At 46.7% G+C, this 18,625-nt stretch overlaps 1 protein-coding gene across 3 annotated transcripts in view; it reads left to right on the top strand.

Moving 5' to 3' along the window:
* Window positions 1–14,569, top strand: part of CLRN1 (clarin 1) — a gene marked incomplete at both ends in the record, with an annotated part of 38,684 nt that extends 24,115 nt beyond the window's left edge. For 2 of the 3 annotated variants that reach the window (XM_082655664.1, XM_082655665.1), the window contains one exon: window positions 14,304–14,569. In XM_082655664.1, coding sequence (XP_082511790.1) covers window positions 14,304–14,569 — 266 coding nt within the window. Of the gene's footprint in view, window positions 1–14,261 lie in introns of all 3 variants that reach the window. The other variant, XM_082655663.1, reaches the window with a different exon arrangement.
* Window positions 14,570–18,625: the final 4,056 nt, after the last annotated feature.

Genomic DNA, 18,625 nt, shown 5'->3' on the forward strand with positions numbered 1-18,625 from the left:
ATCCAACAATGGGGAATTCAATAAATTCATTCTGGTGATCTATTTGACTAGATGGCATTGAACTATATTTTTGAAGAAGATGAAATCAAAAGGACAAGTGTTTGTATCAAAAAGTTAAGTGAAAAAAGCCGTATATAAGATTTTATAAACATGAACCTAATTTGATTTTATATATAAATATAGAGAATATATACATATATTGTATATAGACTCTCCATATATATAGCCTCCATATAGATATACATAAATACACACACACACACACATATATATATATATATATATATATATATATATATATATATATATATATATACACACACGCACACATAGAGAGAGAGAGATAGAGAATGTATTCTGTTGGTAGTAGTTATCTCTGAGCAGTAAAATTATGGGTGATTTTTATTTTTTCTCATACTTTTTACTATTTCCAAACATTCAGTAATGTACATTTATTTATTCCTAATCAGAAGAATAAATAAAAGCCATGAAAAAAGAGTAAAGAGCCAGTGTTCCACCCACACATGAGTTGCCATATTCAGGCCTATAGGGTCTTCGTGTAGCCTACGTAGGTGTATCTGGGCAAGGAGAAAACTCTAAACCCCAAAATTAGTTCATTAATGAACACGTCCTCCTCAGTAACTAGGGCTGATGGGAAACAATATAAAACCCAGGCAGTGCCACAGGGTGCTTAGGATATATTTACAAGAAAGAGAAAGAGATGAGAAAGTCGAAAGTGTCTACATAACTCACATGCACCATCCTTCAGGGGGAGGTCTCTGACTTCACCCCACTCCAAACTTGCAAACAAGACTCAATGCTTTGTCATAGCCCCAGGAAGCAAGTCATTGTATTAGTGATTTCATGGAGAGATGAGAGAGAACGTAACTCACACCAGCAAACAGTGTATTGAAGATCTGTATCAGACTCTCTGCTTCTCTGCAGCTGCCCTTTGGCTGCCAGCCCCCAGCCCCCAGCCCCCAGCCCCCAGCCCCCAGGCCACCAGGCCCCTTCCTTCTCTTGACACCACTCCCTTCTCCCTGCACAATTCAACTCCAGCCACAAACTCTCAGAGCTCCCTCTCTATCAAACAAAGCCTTGTAGTTAACGGGTGCTCCCTTGTCTTAGAAAGCAGTATATGAGCCTCTATTCATGATCACTTGAGCACCCTTTATTACTCAACCTGGGTTCTTGGGCTCCTTAATCAATAGAAATTGGTAAAATGCGGAATTCAGGCAAGGCTTTACTGGGACTTGTGCTGAAGCACAAGGGAGTAACACCAAGTAACAGGTGCCCTAGCTTGCTCGCTGAGGTGGGGGGAGCCGGTTCCTTAAATGGGGTGAGGGTGGGAGCAGATCGGTGGGTCAGGCTGGAGGGGTGACAGGTGGTCTGCTCACCCCCTCGGTGGTGCTGTGTGAAGGGATCCTGCACAGTACCCCGCTTTTGCTCCCCGCAACTCAGAAGTGGCAGCTGCGCTCTGACCTTTTTGTATCTTATTGTTCATAATTTGCCCCACGTGCACATGCGTGCAGTGATTTTTAGTCCCTTGTAGTTTCTTTGTATTCTTTCGCTCGAGGAGACAAAGGGGCCCAGGTCTCAGCCTGTCTCAATCTCTTGGGGTCTTCCACCATCTACATCTTGCTATTCAAATTATTTACCCAACCAATATAGTTCTCTCTCTAGCGGAGGTTCTGCTAATATTTTCTCCATATTTTTCACAAGCAAATAATACAGTTTCAATTGTGCAGAAATGATTACCCTATGACGGCAGTGTCTAAGTCCTTCTCATCTTTGGATCGCTAGGGAAAGTATCCAGCATGGGCCTCTGCACACAGTAAACGATTCAATACGTATTCACTGACTTGCCAAAGCAAGCCCAGAAGGAGATGTTAAGCCGGTCACTTAAACAGCACAGAATGCGAATGGGATGGAATTAGCAGAGTAGACCTGCAGAGGCGGTGGGACAAGATCCAAAGAGATGGAACAGAATAATGTAAAGGAAGGCCAAGAGCTTTGCAATCAGGGCAGAGGAGCTAGAACGCAAATACAGGGTGCACACAGACAGACAGAGGTAGCGGTTCAGTCTCAAGGGAGGGTCAGGTTAGAAGTGGGTATTGGGATTACTTCACCCCACCCACGACAGCAAACCAAACTGGAGGATCTGGGTGGTGTGCCGTTTCAGTGAAGGCCCTTGAAGCAACCAGGGACCAACTAGACAACAGGATACACACTATTTTAACAGAGGGAATATAATGTTCAGGAGTGGTTTTTCAAGTGGAGTCCCCAGACCAGCAGCACCTGCATCACCTGGGATCTTGATAGAAAAGGAAATTCTCCAGCTTCACCCCAGACCGCCTGAACCAGAAACTCTCGAGTGGGGCCCAGCCGTCTGTGTTTCACCAAGCCCTCCAGGTAATTCTGATGCAAGTTCAGGTTTGAGAACCAGGGCTATAGGGAGTTGATTAAATAGACGTTGGAGGACTGAAAAACAAGGAGACGCTGAGGTAACTCAGAGATGGCAATGTCACAAAGCAGTGGCCAGCCCTAGGGCTAGGGAACCCAGGGAAGTGTTTAGTGTTACCAGAACCTAGAGGCTTAAGGAGAGGCCTTGGGGCACTGGGTCTCAGACCTCTGAAGAGGTGGCACTGTCATGTGACAGCAGCAGGCAGCTCTGGCAATGTGGAAAGGGCTTGGGAACTCCTCAGCTGAGGCCCAGAGAAGTGCTACCCAGTGGCAAGGCCAGCCAGACTTCCTCCCCTGCCCTGGTATCCTCCCTGTTGGTAGGACTGGGGCAGGTGACAAGGCAGAACCAGAGTGGGGGGAGTCTGCACCCTGCATCACAAAGCACAGAAAAGAAGAGCTGGTTTGATGCCAAGACACCACCGCTTATTAAGTGGTACAGCCATCTCACACTCTGGCTTCTGGATGAAACTGAGAACAGCCCATTTGGAAGACAAATTATTTGACCGTTCTAACGGACGACCAAACTAACGGTATTTGAAAAGCAGGATGACTCAGAGAATGCAGACTTTAATCCAAGTCCCAGATCTTATCTCGGCTTTTGGCCAAGTCTAGTGCAGAGAAAACCTGAGCACAGAAATATATGCGGGAACACAGGCCCTGGGCTCACACTGTACTGTATTTATCCTTGAACTTGTTGCAAAAGCAGGTGCTCAATAAAGGTCTGTGGACGAGGGAAGGAAGAGAGAGGGAGAAAGGAAAGAAGGAGCCAGCTCCAGATCTGCGTCTCACAGAGGATAAAGGCTCAGTGTTTCCAGATTATCTGTTTCTTTTAAAAATTCTTTTTTTTTTTTTTTTGCGGTACGCGGGCCTCTCACTGTTGTGGCCTCTCCCGTTGCGGAGCACAGGCTCCAGACGCGCAGGCTCAGCGGCCATGGCTCACAGGCCCAGCCGCTCCGTGGCATGTGGGATCTTCCCGGACCAGGGCACGAACCTGTGTCCCCTGCATCGGCAGGCGGACTCTCAACCACTGTGCCACCAGGGAAGCCCTAACATTCTTATTTTTAAAATAAGAATTCTTGTTTTTAAAAACCAGAATTTTCAACAATTTTTAAAAAACTGTGCCTGACAACGAAACATGTTTGAAGGTCAGATGGACTGACAGTTTGTGACCTCTAGAGGTAACAGGTCACTCTTGAATCATAGACTAACTACTTCATTCCCTTTGATCTACATATGGTACCCGTAAGCCTCTGGAGGCTTGGAAAAGTTTATCGAAAGTTGTAATATTCACAGAGACCCCAGCTGTAAACCCCACTCGGGGAAAGGTGGGGATTTCACGGCCCTTATCACAAACACTCGGAATGTGAGGCAATGAATCACACACTCAGAGGCCAGAGCCTGTATTGGGGGGGGGTGTCCCTTAATGCCCGTGGGAGTCACACTTCACTAGAGACCTCCTTCCCCTGGGGCAGCTCTCTTCTGCTGAGAGAGAAGAGAGCGGCCTCCCTCATAGCCAGCAGAGAAAAACTCCTTCCTCCCTTTTCTTCTTCTCCTCCTACTCAGCCCTGGGTTCCCCAAGATGCCACCTTTCCTTGTGCTGATGTCACACCAGGGTTCTTTCTTCAGCTGTCTACCTCCCTGCTGGATGGGACCCCCAGGCTTGGCATCCTCCTTGCGGGGGAAGAGAAGGGAAAGGAGCTCTTCCGCTTGTCTGTCTGGGACCTTGCATGCTGCCTAGAGTAACAACGCTGTGGGCATCTCCTTGAGTTCCCTGATGCACTGCAAGCCAGACCTCAGGGGGAGAAAAGGAAAAAGGGCGCCAACTTCTGGATGAGGTCAGCAACGGTTTGTCACCACAGCCTGCTTGTCCTTGCAGCCCAATATCCTGTGGCCCTTCTGGACCAGAAAAGTGCCTCTTCCACTTCTCACGGCCTTCAGACTGGTTCACATTCCTCAGCCTTCTTCATGTAACTTTCTTCCCACTATCATTGTTCCATGAAACCCACCCAAGACAGTTAATTTGCTCTTTCTCATCTTGTCAATCATAACCCAGGCCTGAGAAGTCTTTCCCTGAGTTAGGATTTTAGTAATATCTTAATGATCTCCCATGGTTCATTTTGGACAGTGATTCTCTTCCTGGACCATGCATTAGAATCACCAGAAGTAAGTTCCAAAAATACTGATGCTGGTCCCGCATCACAAATTGGAGTCTCTGGGGGTGGAGCCTGGGCACTGGTCTTTTTTCTTTTTTTTTTTAAGGTTTCGTAGGTAATAATTCTGATGTGTGACCAGTGTCAAGAACCACTGATACAGGTGCACTTATTTCATTTATTCAACAAACGCTGACTGAGTGCCACCACGTAGCAGCCATTACGAGAGGTACTGGTGTTACCACAACCCATCAGGCACACAGTCCTGCCTTCATGGAGGCTAAAATCTAGTGGGAGAGTCAACAGAAGTTTACATAGGGAATTAAAGATCACAATAATGGTGATGAACAGGCTGTCATGATAGAGAATGAAGGGAAGGGAAGATCGGGTCTTGATATGGTGGTCGGCAAAGGCTACTCCAGGTAGCTGAGTTCTAAAGATACAAAAGAGCTAAGGATCCTCAGAGAACTTCCCAAGGAGAGGAAAAAACACACATGAGGATGCTAGGGAAAGAGGCCAGCTTGTTGTAGGCACTGAAAGAAGGCCCATGTGGCTAGAGAACAGGCAGTGAGGGGAAAATGGCCCAAAAAAAAAAAAAATTAGATCAGTTGACGTCAGTTAATGTCAGACCTCAAAAGCCACGGCAAGTCTTTCAGAATGGATTCTAATTGCAATGAGACACTTCTGAAAGTCCTTAAGAAGCTGTCTGATAGCTGATTTACCTTTTAATTTTTTATAAATTTATTTATTTTTGGCTGCATTGGGTCTTCGTTACTGCACGTGGGCTTTCTCTAGTTGCGGCGAACGGGGTCTACTCTTCGTTGTGGTGCACGGGCTTCTCATTGCTGTGGCTTCTCTTGTTGTGGAGCACGGGCTCTAGGCACGTGGGTTTCAGTAGTTGTGGCACATGGGCTCAGTAGTTGTGGCTCTCAGGCTCTAGAGCGCAAGCTCAGTAGTTATGGCACATGGGCTTCGTAGCTCCCTGGCATGTGGGATCTTCCCGGACCAGGGCTCGAACCCGTGTCCCCTGCATTGGCAGGCGGATTCTTAACCACTGCACCACCAGGGAAGTCCAACTGATTTCCCTTTTAAGAAATGTCTGGTGAAAGACTAGGCTATTGCATTGGAGATGGAGAGAGATGAATGTATTCTAAAATGTATTCTAAAAGCAAAATGTTTTGTAGGTAGCTTAAGCAATTAGTAGACAGTGGTGGCATTAATCCAGCTGAATAAGACAGGGGAGGAACAGGCTTAGAGTTTAGGGCAAAAAAGAAGTGGGGAGAGGAGCTTAGCATTAGAAATCAAGTGTTCCATTTAGGGCATGTCCAGTTTGAGATCGTATGAGATGTTCAAGAGGACATTTCAAGTAGACAGTCAGATATATGAGTCTGGAGCTCAGAGAAGAGGTCTAGACAAAAAACATAAATTTAAGAGTTGTCAAGATATAGATATCACTCAAAGCAATGAACATGGGTGAGATCATCTAGGAAGAGAATGTTGATAGAGAAAAATTGGCCTAGGACCAATCCCTGAATAACACCATCAGTTAATTTTGGGGTTGAGAAGAAAGAGGAGAAGGAGGCAGCAAAGGATACTGACTAGGTGTGTCTGGAGAGGATGAAGGAAAATCAGGAGACGTGGTGTCCCAGAGGCTACAAGAGGGGGATGGTTCTAGAGTACAGGCCAACAATAGAAAACAAATTTATGGTTACCAAAGGGGGAAGGGGGTGGGGAAGGGATAAATTAGGAGTCTGGGATTAGCAGATACTGACAACTAGATATAAAACAGATAAACAGGGCTTCCCTGGTGGCGCAGTGGTTGAGAGTCTGCCTGCTGATGCAGGGGACGCGGATTTGTGCCCCGGTCCAGGAAGATCCCACATGCCGCGGAGCGGCTGGGCCCGTGAGCCATGGCCACTGAGCCTGCGCGTCCAGAGCCTGTGCTCCGCAACGGGAGAGGCCACAACATTGAGAGGCCCGCGTACCACAAAAACAAACAAACAAACAAACAAACAGCAAGGCCTACTGTAGAGCACCATAGTGCTCCATAGTCAGTATCCTGTAATAAACCATAATGGAAAAGAATATGAAAAAATATATATACATACATACATACATATATATATATATAACTGAATCATTTTGCTGTACACCAGACACTAACATGACATTGTAAATCAACTCTACTCCAATTAAAAGTTAAAAAAGAAAAAAGAGTACAGATCAACAATGAAGTATGGGAAAGGGAGGCCACCTGCGAGAGTCAATGAGAGGGAGGGAAGGGTGGCAGGGGAAGGCAGAATGGGGAAAACAGGGTGAAAAACACTTTCCTCAAGGTTTATAACACAGTAGGAGAGAGAGAGGCCCTCAAATTAAGGAGGTGGAGAAAGAGCAGGTGCCCAAATAGGAGGAGCTGAGTATAGCAGCAGCTAGACCCATAGTTTCACGCTGGAGCACTGATATATGCCTTTTACACTTTCCATTCGAGAAGGTTCCCAATTGATGATAGAGAGTCTACCCCACATATGCATGTAAGAGAGCAGGTTACGTGGAAGACTCGCCATGGATCCTTAGTGGGACATCCTAGACAGTTCAGGGAATATTCCCTGAGGATGCTATGAAATGTATCAGTTCAGGCCTTTTAGAGGCGATGGAAACCACCGAAATGTGGACTTATTGCAAAGCATATTTATTATGCCTTGTCTTACATGTAGCATCATGTTTGAGTTACACCAAGCAAGGCAAACAAAGAAAACAACGGCCTTTCTTTAAAAAGGGGATACTCCTAATGTGGACATAATTAATTACGAAAATTACAGCCGTGGCATGGAACATAAATAAGCCCAGTCATACGTAAAACAAGAAGACAGGAAAATAAAGAGCAGCACAGGGATAGAAGGGTGCTTCACGTCATACATCAGTTTCAGTATTAATCACACCCTGGCCTCTGTAATAAGTCTAGGGCATATTATTCTGCAACTGTTAGTGAAAAACCATCTGCAACTTAGTTCCACTTCAGTCCTTATGGAGGAGCTGTTGTTCAGAGTCTGAGAAAGATCCAGGGACACCTGGGCATTAAAGCCACAGAGCCTGAGGAAGGATAGGATTGGTGGTAGGAAAAGTCAGCAACAAAAAGACTGGTTTCTCAGCATAAACTTTGGAAGGAGGCCACAGAAGGAAGAGAGGTAATATTAGCCAGCCCGTGATGGTCAACGGACAAGGAATTTTGTTTTGAGATACAGGGCAGCATCTGAAGGGGCAGAAACGTAGTGACGGGATTGCATTCAGGTCATTCACGGCAAGGACGCGACAGAAGGATTGTTTAACTCACTTTGCACGGGGCCCGGCCGTGCATGAGCTGGTGCAAGGAGATGCTCAGTCTTGTCCTGTCACAAGTGCAAAGACTGAGGCCTCCCCAGGCCATCCCTCTTCCCTGCTTTATTTTATTCTCCTTAGTACACATCACACTCTGATAAACTACAGAATGGAATTACTTATGTTGTTATAGCCTCTCTCTCCACTCTCTCTACCACTGAGACCTCCATGAAGATAGGGATTTTTGTCTGCTTCATTCAGTGCTGTATCCCCAGTGCCCAGAATAGTTCAGTCAGCATCCAATAAGTATTTGTTGGTAAATGAATAAAACAGAAGCAGCTCTACATATTTTCTAGTAACACATGACAATCTCCTTTTCTGAAAATCAGTTCAAATGAGAAAAAGATCTTTGCATGAATCACTCTTCTCACTAACATGACATCTGTAAAACTTAAGTTAGATATGGGCTCTTCAACTCTCCGTTACAGAAGACATTATATCACAGAAGAAGGGGAAAAGCTGAACCCAGCTGGTGTTATAACTTCCTCCTCACCTGCTCTTTGGAAATACATGACCAAATTGCTCTCCATTATGACCTCAAAATCTACTCTTAGATATTAGCTTGCTTTACTAATCTAGATGGTAGCCATTGGTCTCTAAAGCAGTTTGGAATTGGAGCAGCTTCCATTTGGGGAAGAAATCATTGCTGGAGATCTCACCAATAATAACTGACTTTCTAGTGAGATTACATAATTTCACAGAAAATTAGCACTTACACCTGAAGTGGCTTTTTCAACCCCATGTATCGTCTCTCAAGACTCCTTAAAGAAGGAAATCTTCAACTTATCATTCTGTGGAGGAAATGGAATGCCTCTAACAGTTGTCATTGTAGGGGAGAAAAAGTTTTCACTCTTCTCTTCCAGGTTCTTTGGCTGCCTCGTAATTAAATTGACGTAAGACAGGTTAACAGGAGAAGAACAAATTTTGTTTCATACGTACAGGAGCTCATAAAATATGAGACTCAAAGAACTGACCCAAGCAGGCCGCGTTTATACCCTTCAGACAAAAAACAATAAATTTGTGAAAAACTGACCAAAGTAGTTTGGGCTTGGGGTAGTAAATTAGTGAAGAAGTAGCAAGGTTTGTTTATACAGCCATCTCGGTCCTGAATTCCCTATCTCTGGTGTTAAGGATGCCTTCTACCCTCCAGGTGCAGGGAGGGTAGGCTTCATATGGGAAATTTATTTCCTGATTTCAGGGAGACAGAGGAAGGTCAGAGTGTCCTTCTTGCACTAGTTGTTTCTTAAGTAACTTTAATTCAAAATAATCAATCTGTTGAAGTGGTATATTTGGGAGGGGCAAATCTTGCTTCCACTCATCATCTCTAAGAGAGTTTAAAGATGACATGTTAGCTTTCTGGAAATCTTGGCCATTACTTTAAATGGAATAGAAATTCTAATTTACTATTTCCCAGATGCAATCTTAGTGATAATAGGAGAAAGTTTCAGAGGTGTTTTTCACCTTTGAGAACACATGTCTACTGAAACCCATGGTACCCTAGACTCCCATGGACCCTGGTAGGATCTTCCCACCCATAAAGTATAGTCACTCTCAGGGGTCACCGAGGGATAAAGAAACAGCTTTCTTGTTGGCTGTGAGCTTCATTCCCTATATTGTAAGGGACTGGAGGGGAGAGGTGACCGATTCTGTAGTCGCAGCTGCCAGAGGAGAGCCCTGAGTGTGTAGTGTCTAGTACATGACACATGTTTGTTAATTGACTGATAATTCATGATGTGACAGCCCTGTAACTCAGCTCTCCTATTCAGTCAGAAATTAACTCAGTAATCAAAGTCATTAAAAGGAGAAGGGGAAAAAAAAACACAAAACACTACGGTACCAGCCAGATGGTGGGGAAATCAAACACATGAAAGGAAAATGGCTCGTCTTTGAGTAAGACACCCGGCAGCAAAACCTCGTTTGCCTGGTTATATTCCAAATTCTAGCTTGAGCAAGGCTTGTCAGGTTTCCCTAAATTTGGTGTAAACTTTAACCTTTCTTATGAGCTGCAGCAGTGTTGGTCAGATAGACAGACAAGGGGGAAATCTGTCCAAATGGCCCCAGCTGAGTTTGGGCTCTTGGGGGACATGGGTAACTGGGAGGAAGCATGCAGGCTTGATCCTCCTAACCCTTGGGCAAGAGCACGAATGAAAGCCCACATACCACGCGTCTCATCATTTAAAAGTTATAAGCTAATAGACTATTCAGTGAAACATGTTTATCCTTCACCCTTGACACACGTCTCTCTAGGACCTGGACCTGGAGGCCAGATTCAGATTTAGACTTCTTGAGCCCTGGGAATTCTGCAGCTGATGTGGTGATGAGAGGAGGGCCGAGCTCTGTCTATTCGTCTCTCTTCCCGTGGCTGGTTCCATCCACGCCGTAAAGGGCCTCGAGCATAAGTGTGTGAACACTCCACCGCGTATCCGAGCTCTGACCATGCCCCCCAAACAGCCGTTCCTTGGCCACCCTCAGGCCTACAGCAGAAGCCACAAAATCCACCCCTGTGTAAATGGACCCAGGGAAGATGCTCGTGCCAGCCCAGGAAGTGTGCTCAGGGCTGTTTGTGGAGGAAATTCCTGGGTCCCAGGGGTACCATCTGGCATGGGGTCAGGGACTCCAGATGGCCCCATCCCACTGACATCAAGCATTCCTCACCCCGTGGGGAGGGGTGTCAACAGGAGAGAGAGCAGGACCCTCTAAATGTGGGACCCATAGCAGGAGCCCCCTTGCTGGAAGCGAAGGGCCAGACCGGAAAACGTGCTGAGCCCTGTTCCCACCACCACTCACATCCCTTACACACCTCTCTTCATGTCCCCAGCGGCCAGGCCACAAACAGAAACTCTTTCTGGGTATCTTTTTTTTTTTTTTTTTTTTTTTTTTTTTTTTTTGCGGTACGCGGGCCTCTCACTGTTGTGGCCTCTCCCGTTGCGGAGCACAGGCTCCAGACGCGCAGGCTCAGCGGCCATGGCTCACGGGCCCAGCCGCTCCGCGGCATGTGGGATCTTCCCGGACCGGGGCACAAACCCGCGTCCCCTGCATCGGCAGGCGGACTCTCAACCACTGCGCCACCAGGGAAGCCCCTTCTTGGGTATCTTTTGGTCCATAATCCATAAATAGGTATTGGTGGTCCCACATTTCATTTAGAGCCAGGGACAGAGAGAGGCAAAAATATCCTAAATTCACACTGAGTCGTTTCCCTCTGTGTGTCCTAGCGTCACTGAGGGGTTGGCAGAGACTCAGGCTGGGTTTCCATGCTCTGACTCTGAAATGACCAAGTTGACCTCACGGACAACTCCAGACTCCAAGAGCAGAATCTCAGACCGTCCTCTTAACAACTATATCGTGTTTGGGGAGCTTGCATGCTTGAAGTATTAGCTCCAGTGAAGGGCTATGGGTCTTAGATACCCAAGCAACTTTTACTTTAAGAATTTGAAATGCAGTCTCAGTGTGATGCTTTCTCCTTAACAAAGCAGTACCTTTAAAATATTTAACAACTTGAAAAAGAAAACCGAGCTTGAATTTTCCTTTCAAGCACCAGGGAAATACAGTGTTTCGCTTCTGTCTGAAATTCACCATCTCCTCACACAAAGAGGTTCTCATGGTAAAAGCAATGGCATTTTCTCCACAATTTTCAAATAAAAGATAAAGAGAAAACAGCATCTCAGCCTTTTTGTTGGATCTAACAATAAAGGAATAATACAGTATTGCCAGGGGAGAGCTCTGGTTTTAAGCTCAGAATACAAAAATAGGCTGACAATTTTTACAAAGGAATATTCTCCAAGGCTGGTGGGAAGTGACGTTTCAAGAAAATTATATCACTTAATTACTTGGGGATGTATGATGGTGGCGGGAGCCGGTCCCAGGTGAAATTCTCACAGAAGAAATAGAATTTCACCTTTCCTCCTCACCCCCAAACCAACCCCACCCCCATCTTACCAACCCAAACCCAGCCTTTGGAAAAGGAATGGGAACATCATTGGCATGGTAGCACCTCATGTCTGGAGCGTTCTCCCCACATGGCCCAACCTCCCTTTGCTAACTTTTCCTACAGCTACTTCCAAAAGACCTTCTAGGATGCTGCCCACCTACTCAGTAATAGCTACCTGCACCTCCCTTACTATGACACCCACTGCAATTGGTTTACAACTGTTTTATCTGAGTTCCCTGCCCGATTATACTCTCTGTTACAGCAGAAACCATCTGCATTTTCTTTAACGTTGAAATCTCCACCACTATTCCCATGCTTGGCCCGTAATAAGTCTCATGGAATAAATGAATGAGTGAATTAATGAATGGGAACTTAAGCCACTATGTTGCTGCTCCCAGGGCATTTGAATTAACTGTAATTGAAGGCAAAAGCACTTACCCCTCCTCAAGGAGTCATAAACCTAATGGGAGAGCATGTGGAGGAACGAGGCGCTATAGTATCAGTACGTTCTCTGGCGTGGCCTATCTGATGGATTCAGGGTTTTTTTTGGCGTGTGGTGGAACGAAGACTTGCAAGATGAAAAAATACATAAAAACCAGAGGAACAGCTACCAGTTAGTGAGCACTTCTATGTGCCAATTCTAATACCAAATGTTAATCTTGAATCATCTTTATTGTCCACATTTTATAGACAAGGAAGTGGAGGCTTGGAGGTTAAAATTGACGACTTTCACATAGCTACTAGCGGAATCAGGGTTTGAACCCAAATTGGTTTGACCAAAGTCTGAAAACCATCTCAGCAAGTTTCCTGTTAACTAGCACCCCACTGTGATGGCCTAGGATGCAGATGGAGCTGTGGGAGCCCTGGGAGCCCCAGCTCTCCTCGATGTCCCTGACTCTGCCCCTCTTGCCACCTGCTTCTGCCCCCGTGCCATCCACCCATCTGGGGGGCTCTCATTCTCCATCCTCACGGGAGAGGGACTATTAGAGTTTCCAGGCACCACTCAATATGACGTGCTCCTGCCCTGCAGAGATCTCATCCAGGCCACAGCCACACCACTTAAGATTAGAGTAGGTTACCAATGAGTGATAAATAAGGGGAAAATAATAATAATAATAGGGCTTCCCTGGTGGCGCAGTGGTTAAGAATCCGCTTGCCAATGCAGGGGACACGGGTTCAAGCCCTGGCCGGGAAGATCCCACATGCTGCAGAGCAACTCAGCCCGTGCGCCACAACTACTGAGCCTGAGGTCTAGAGCCCACAAGCCACAACTACTGAGCCCACGTACCACAACTACTGAAGCCCGCGCACCTGGACCCTGTGCTCCGCAACAAGAGAAGCCACCGCAATGAGAAGCCCACGCACCACAACGAAGAGTAGCCCCGCTCGCCCAACTAGAGAAAGCCCACGCGCAGCAACAAAGACCCAACACAGCCAAAAATAAATTAATTAAATGATAATGGGTTAAAAAAATACATGTTTATTATTCTCTCACACAAAAATCTAGAGGTTAAAGTCCACTGAAGACACTGGTGGCTCCCGATGTCTGATATCCAAAATTCCTCCCTTCCTGTTTTTCCATAATATATGTCTTCCATTTCTAAGGCCACCTTGTCCAAAACGTCTGCTGGTGCTCCAGCCATTGCATCCATATTTCAGCTACAGGAAGGAGGACAGGGGAAAGAGAGTGCAGGCCCCTAATACTGCACACTTCAAGGAAACTTTCTGGCCCCTACATCCCAGCCCCCCTCAACCAATGTAGCCCTCATTCAAGTCAGCCACATGCCCAGGTAAAAATCCTGAGTTCTATTACAAACAAGGAGAACAGATACTCTCCGCCTTGACACCTTATCCATGGCTGCCTTTGCTCAGGTACACATCTGGGCAGCTGTGGCCAGGTGGGAGCCCAAGGAAGGGGAGAAGCCATGTAAGCCTTCTGAAGGAAACCCTCAGCCCTTTCACAAGGGGGCTGGATGACTGCCATTTATTCTGCATGACCTGTGAAGTACAGAGAAATCGTTCTTTTGAAGCCACACCATAGCAGTGGCTGCTTTATAGCCTGATTCCACCACTGTGCTTTTAAGGTGCCCAGCAATTCAGCCTTCTCCTCACGCAAAGTGGAACGTCTCCCAGTCTCTGTAAGATCGGCTTGATTCTACCCACACCACCCCCGAAAGTCTTCTCACGCAGAACCATAACCCGGGCACTACCAGCCATTGGTTGGAGAACCAGGTTCGGGATTAAAAATTTGAAATATATTTTTGCAGAAGAATGCACATGAGGATAACGGGAAAAGGCTTTCTTTAGTTTGCACACAAACCCTCTTTCCTGTCCCTTACAATCAGGAAATATTTGTCCCAACATGCTGTTTGTTCTTTCTCTTGCAGGCTCCTGCGGCTGTCTTGTCATGATACTGTTTGCCTCTGAAGTGAAAATCCACCGCCTCTCAGAAAAAATTGCAAATTACAAAGAAGGGACTTATGCCTACAAAACACAAAGTGAAAAATACACCACGTCGTTCTGGGTGGTTTTCATTTGCTTTTTTGTTCACTTTTTGAATGGGCTTCTGATACGATTTGCTGGATTTCAGTTCCCTTTTGCAAAATCTAAAGACACAGAGACAACTAACGTAGCTGCAGATCTAATGTACTGAAGGGCAAACATGGTTAATTTTGTCCAACCTTTTAGATGCACAAATTAAAGTACCAAACCCTCTGTGATAATGTTTACAAACTACGTACTAAGGATACAGGCCAGGAAGTCAGGGGAGCAGAAAGAAGGCTTTGGAAGGTTGTTTAACCTGGTGGGAAATTGCTTCGCCCGGGTAGTCAAGACAGTTGACTAGAATGGACAAATTGTTATTCCGTATCCACACCAGAGTGCAAAATGCCTGCTCCGTCAGGTAGGAATTGGAAGGCACGGGGAATATATTTTAATACAAACAAATACTATTTCCGATATATCTGCACATTTGTTGCCACAGGTACCAGAAAACAGAGCTGGAATCATTTTCCTAAAATGATAGTGCATTAAATGAGCATTGATAAAGTGTATCAATGCACTTTTTTAAAGTCATTTAAAGCACACTCTTACTATCCATGCCTATTGGTCAAAATGTATAAACTTCTAAGAGGAAAAAAGAAGAAACACAGTACTTTCAACAGACGTAATTGCTGGGACCACTGAGAAATCGTGAAAAATGATTCTTCCTAGTAAACTTGATGCAGAATGACTCATTGGGGCTGTTGCTTCTAAGTTTTTAGTGTTTTCAAGCACTAATTCCCAATTATGAAATTATATTACATTCTGGGATTACAGCGATATCACTGTCATCTTGGGTTTTGGTCTGTCACAAAAGCATGACTCAAGTCAATTTTTTTTTTTCCTGAATTACCCATGAAATTGATCTGCCGCTAACCAAAGGCCGCAAGTGAGCCTAGAACTGACCGTTCCTCTATCCTCCACCTGCTGCCCTCGAGAAAGCGCTCAGGAAGAGGCAGAGAATGACAGAGAACACACCGCCAGGCCCCTCACCACAGCTGCTCGGTACTCAGCCGCCATACAAGAGGTTTTGACAGTGCTGGTTTTAAAAAATACTTTTTTCTCTTTGGGAACAATTTACAAGAAAAAAACAGCTGTCTGTCTACCTGAGAAATAACTTGCTCTGATGGTGACCTGCAACCCACAGGCTGACATCAGAACACTCCCTTCGTTTCCAGATGTTAGTCTCTCTACCTTCATTCAGGAAATATATCTGGAGAATTTCTAGAAGACTCCAAGTCAGTCTAGTGATGAAGAGATGCTTATTTCAGTAACGGGCTAGCGGAGCCTAGTTCTGGAAGTCTTCACGAAACAGTTAAATACAGAAGCATCTCGTGATCCCGTCTGCTTCTTCAGAGCAGCTCCTCTAGGAGTGAGCAGGAAGGCACAAGGAACTTCACCGCCAAGGGTAACTGGCCTGAGGCCCTGGAAGTCCCCAGAGTCCCACTGGATCCCTCTCTCTCTTCTCAGAGTTTTGAAAAACTTCTAACACGAAGCTTTCTTCTTCAGAAAACAACTCCCTGGTTGTTCTCTGTTCTGTAAACAGAGATGACTCAGAGTGGCAACTGAAACCTCAGTGACAACCTAATAGGCAAACTAACAATCTTCCTGATGGGAAGTAGAGGAGGACTGCTGACCCCCGCAAACTGCGTGGAACACAAAAATACAAGAAGATGCAACCTGGACCCTCAGAGGACAGCACTTAAGCTGTCCCCTTCTCTTCTCTCAGATGAAACGTTTGTGACACATGGCCTGAGAGTAACACTTCCAAGAGGGATATGGCCAGGACGTTCTCTGTGGGGATCAGAGGCCCGGGGAAAACAATCATCGCACTGTGTCCGACCTCCCACCCCAGGTGGCAGCCACTGTCTCACATTCCCTCTGGGACTCGGGGCCGCCTGCTGGCTGCAGGGCGGCAAACACAACACCATGGTTGGGGGCTCCTTTCCCGGTGTCCGTACACACCCTCAGCCCCCAGAACATCAGTGCTTATTATGCTGTGGGAGAGAACGGCAAGAAGCTGTGAAAGCTGGGTCCTTTGGGGCAGAGCTGGCAGTGGACACGGAACAGGAGGGTACCTTCCCTCTGTGCTCACTTTACAGTTTACGCGTCTTGTGCTCTGGAGGTCCCGTCTACTCCTTCAGAGCAGCTGCCCTCACGTCACTTGACAAGCATTCAAGGTTGATCACTTTGGCTGGTGACTCACACAGCACACAACGCCGGGGCAATGCCTCTCCTCTCTGGAGGCCCATTTGCAGGGAGAGAGGTGAGATGGGGAGGTCTGCCCGTCTCAGCTCTGGTGGAGGGAGGAGGGGTCCACACTGGTGGCAGCGCCAGGATGAACCAGCTAGGAGGAATACACTAGCCTGCCATTACAGTGGGTATTGTCCCCATCATGTACCTAATGGAAACCCAAACAACTGGCCAGGGAGAGGCTGGGGAGCAGAGAGCTTAACCTCTCTCAATTTTCCTCAACCTTTCCCCTTCCAACAAGACCCAGTATAAGTAAAGAGGGTGATGGTTTAGAGAAATGCTGCTTCAAGACCAGTCCCAAGCCATCAGCCCTGTTTTTCTAACTGCCTTGCTGCCCCTGACCCCTTCTATTTAGATGTTAGGAGCCTGTGCTATTTGGGTGCTCGGGGTGTGATCTGGTGGTCCGCCCATTCTCAACCCCCTTCATCATGGCTCATGGCAGTCGTTCATGGCTCAGGGCAGATGTCTGCTTCAGCAGATAAGCCCCCTCCTCCAAGTGACAAGGGACAGAGCAGTGCTGGTCAATGTAGAGAAGAGGTACCTGTTCCTTGAAGCTAAAGGACAGAGAGAAAGGCTGGGCAGGCCTGGGGCCCTGGCTTCCAGGAGAAAATTCCCACTCAGGAAAACACCCTCTTGCTGATAAAAATGCAAACTCAATAAACTTACACTTTGATTTACAGACTCTGTGATTCCCCCGTACCCCCTTAGATAACCAGACACCCCTGCCGTGTCATGCCCAGAGCTGGGACTCACTGGCCTGTTTGGAAAGTCCAAAGGAGCCCAAGGCCAACTGGATGACCCTGTCAGAAACCTCCAGAAAGTGTCCCCTGTGGGTCCTACAGGACAGTATCACACAATGGCGGTAGAGACCCTGGGGAATAGCTATGGTGCTCTGAAAGCCACCCAACAATTAAAAGGCACACAGTATTGTAAATCAACTACACTTCAATAATTTTTTAAAAGGCACATGTCTTAAAAGGTAATATCTCTTTACTAGAGTCTTGGTTGGAGGGACTTCGACTCACTCGCAAAGAACAGGATGAGTCGCAAGCTGGGTGTGTCCCTCCCTTGGCACAAGTTCTCTTCTCCCTGTGGGCCAGCAATCCAATCCTGGAGGAGGGGGGAGAGTCTCAGGGGCTCCTGATATAGCCTCTGTTCCCTCTCTCCTCCAGTCTGGTTTGTAAGGGAGAGCACAGAGAAGGTGTCTGGACCCTCAAGCAATTCAAGCCCTTGCCCCAACAGAGACACACAGTCTCAGGGCACACAAGCCGCTCGCCCTGTCGTTACAGCCTCCTCAGGTTCCAGTTTGTCACGGACTTTACCTAGTGCAAAAAAGGGTATCACATCTAATTCACAGGTATGCATTCTAAGATGCCCCAGCTCACTAATTGCACTTAACTTGCCATCCTTTCATTTAGCCAAGGAAAAGGAAGAGTACGGCCTTCACGTGGGGAAGGACCATGTTTGATGCACATTCCTGCCAGACACCCCAGGAGAAGCTGGTGTAGACACTCATCTGCTCCCACATAGGTGCTCCCTTCACGCTGATCTTTGGCTGTCACCCCCTCCCCACTGGCCCTCTGTGGCAGACACTGCTATGCACTCCCCACCCCGTTCCTCTTAGGAACACAGTTAAGGCACGTTTCCCAGCTCCTTTGCAGCTGGGGCCATGGGAGTGAGTCTGGATTGATGGGATACAGGCTCAAGTGACCCAGGCCATTTTTGGGGCTGGTCCTGAAGACCCTCCCATGCGATGCTCCAGCTCTGCCTTCCCCTGGCACTGCAGGCTTGGAGGTCATGGGATCCAAGTGGCGAGGCTTCAAAGCAGAGGCAGTCTTCGTGACCTGCCCTGGAGCGTGACAAGAGTGGTAAATAAACTTTCTGTAGAGCCGCTGAGTTTGGGTGGTTGTTACTA

This window comes from Grampus griseus (assembly GCF_964374135.1).
Source record: "Grampus griseus genome assembly, chromosome: 5".
In the NCBI taxonomy this organism is placed as follows: domain Eukaryota; kingdom Metazoa; phylum Chordata; class Mammalia; order Artiodactyla; family Delphinidae; genus Grampus; species Grampus griseus.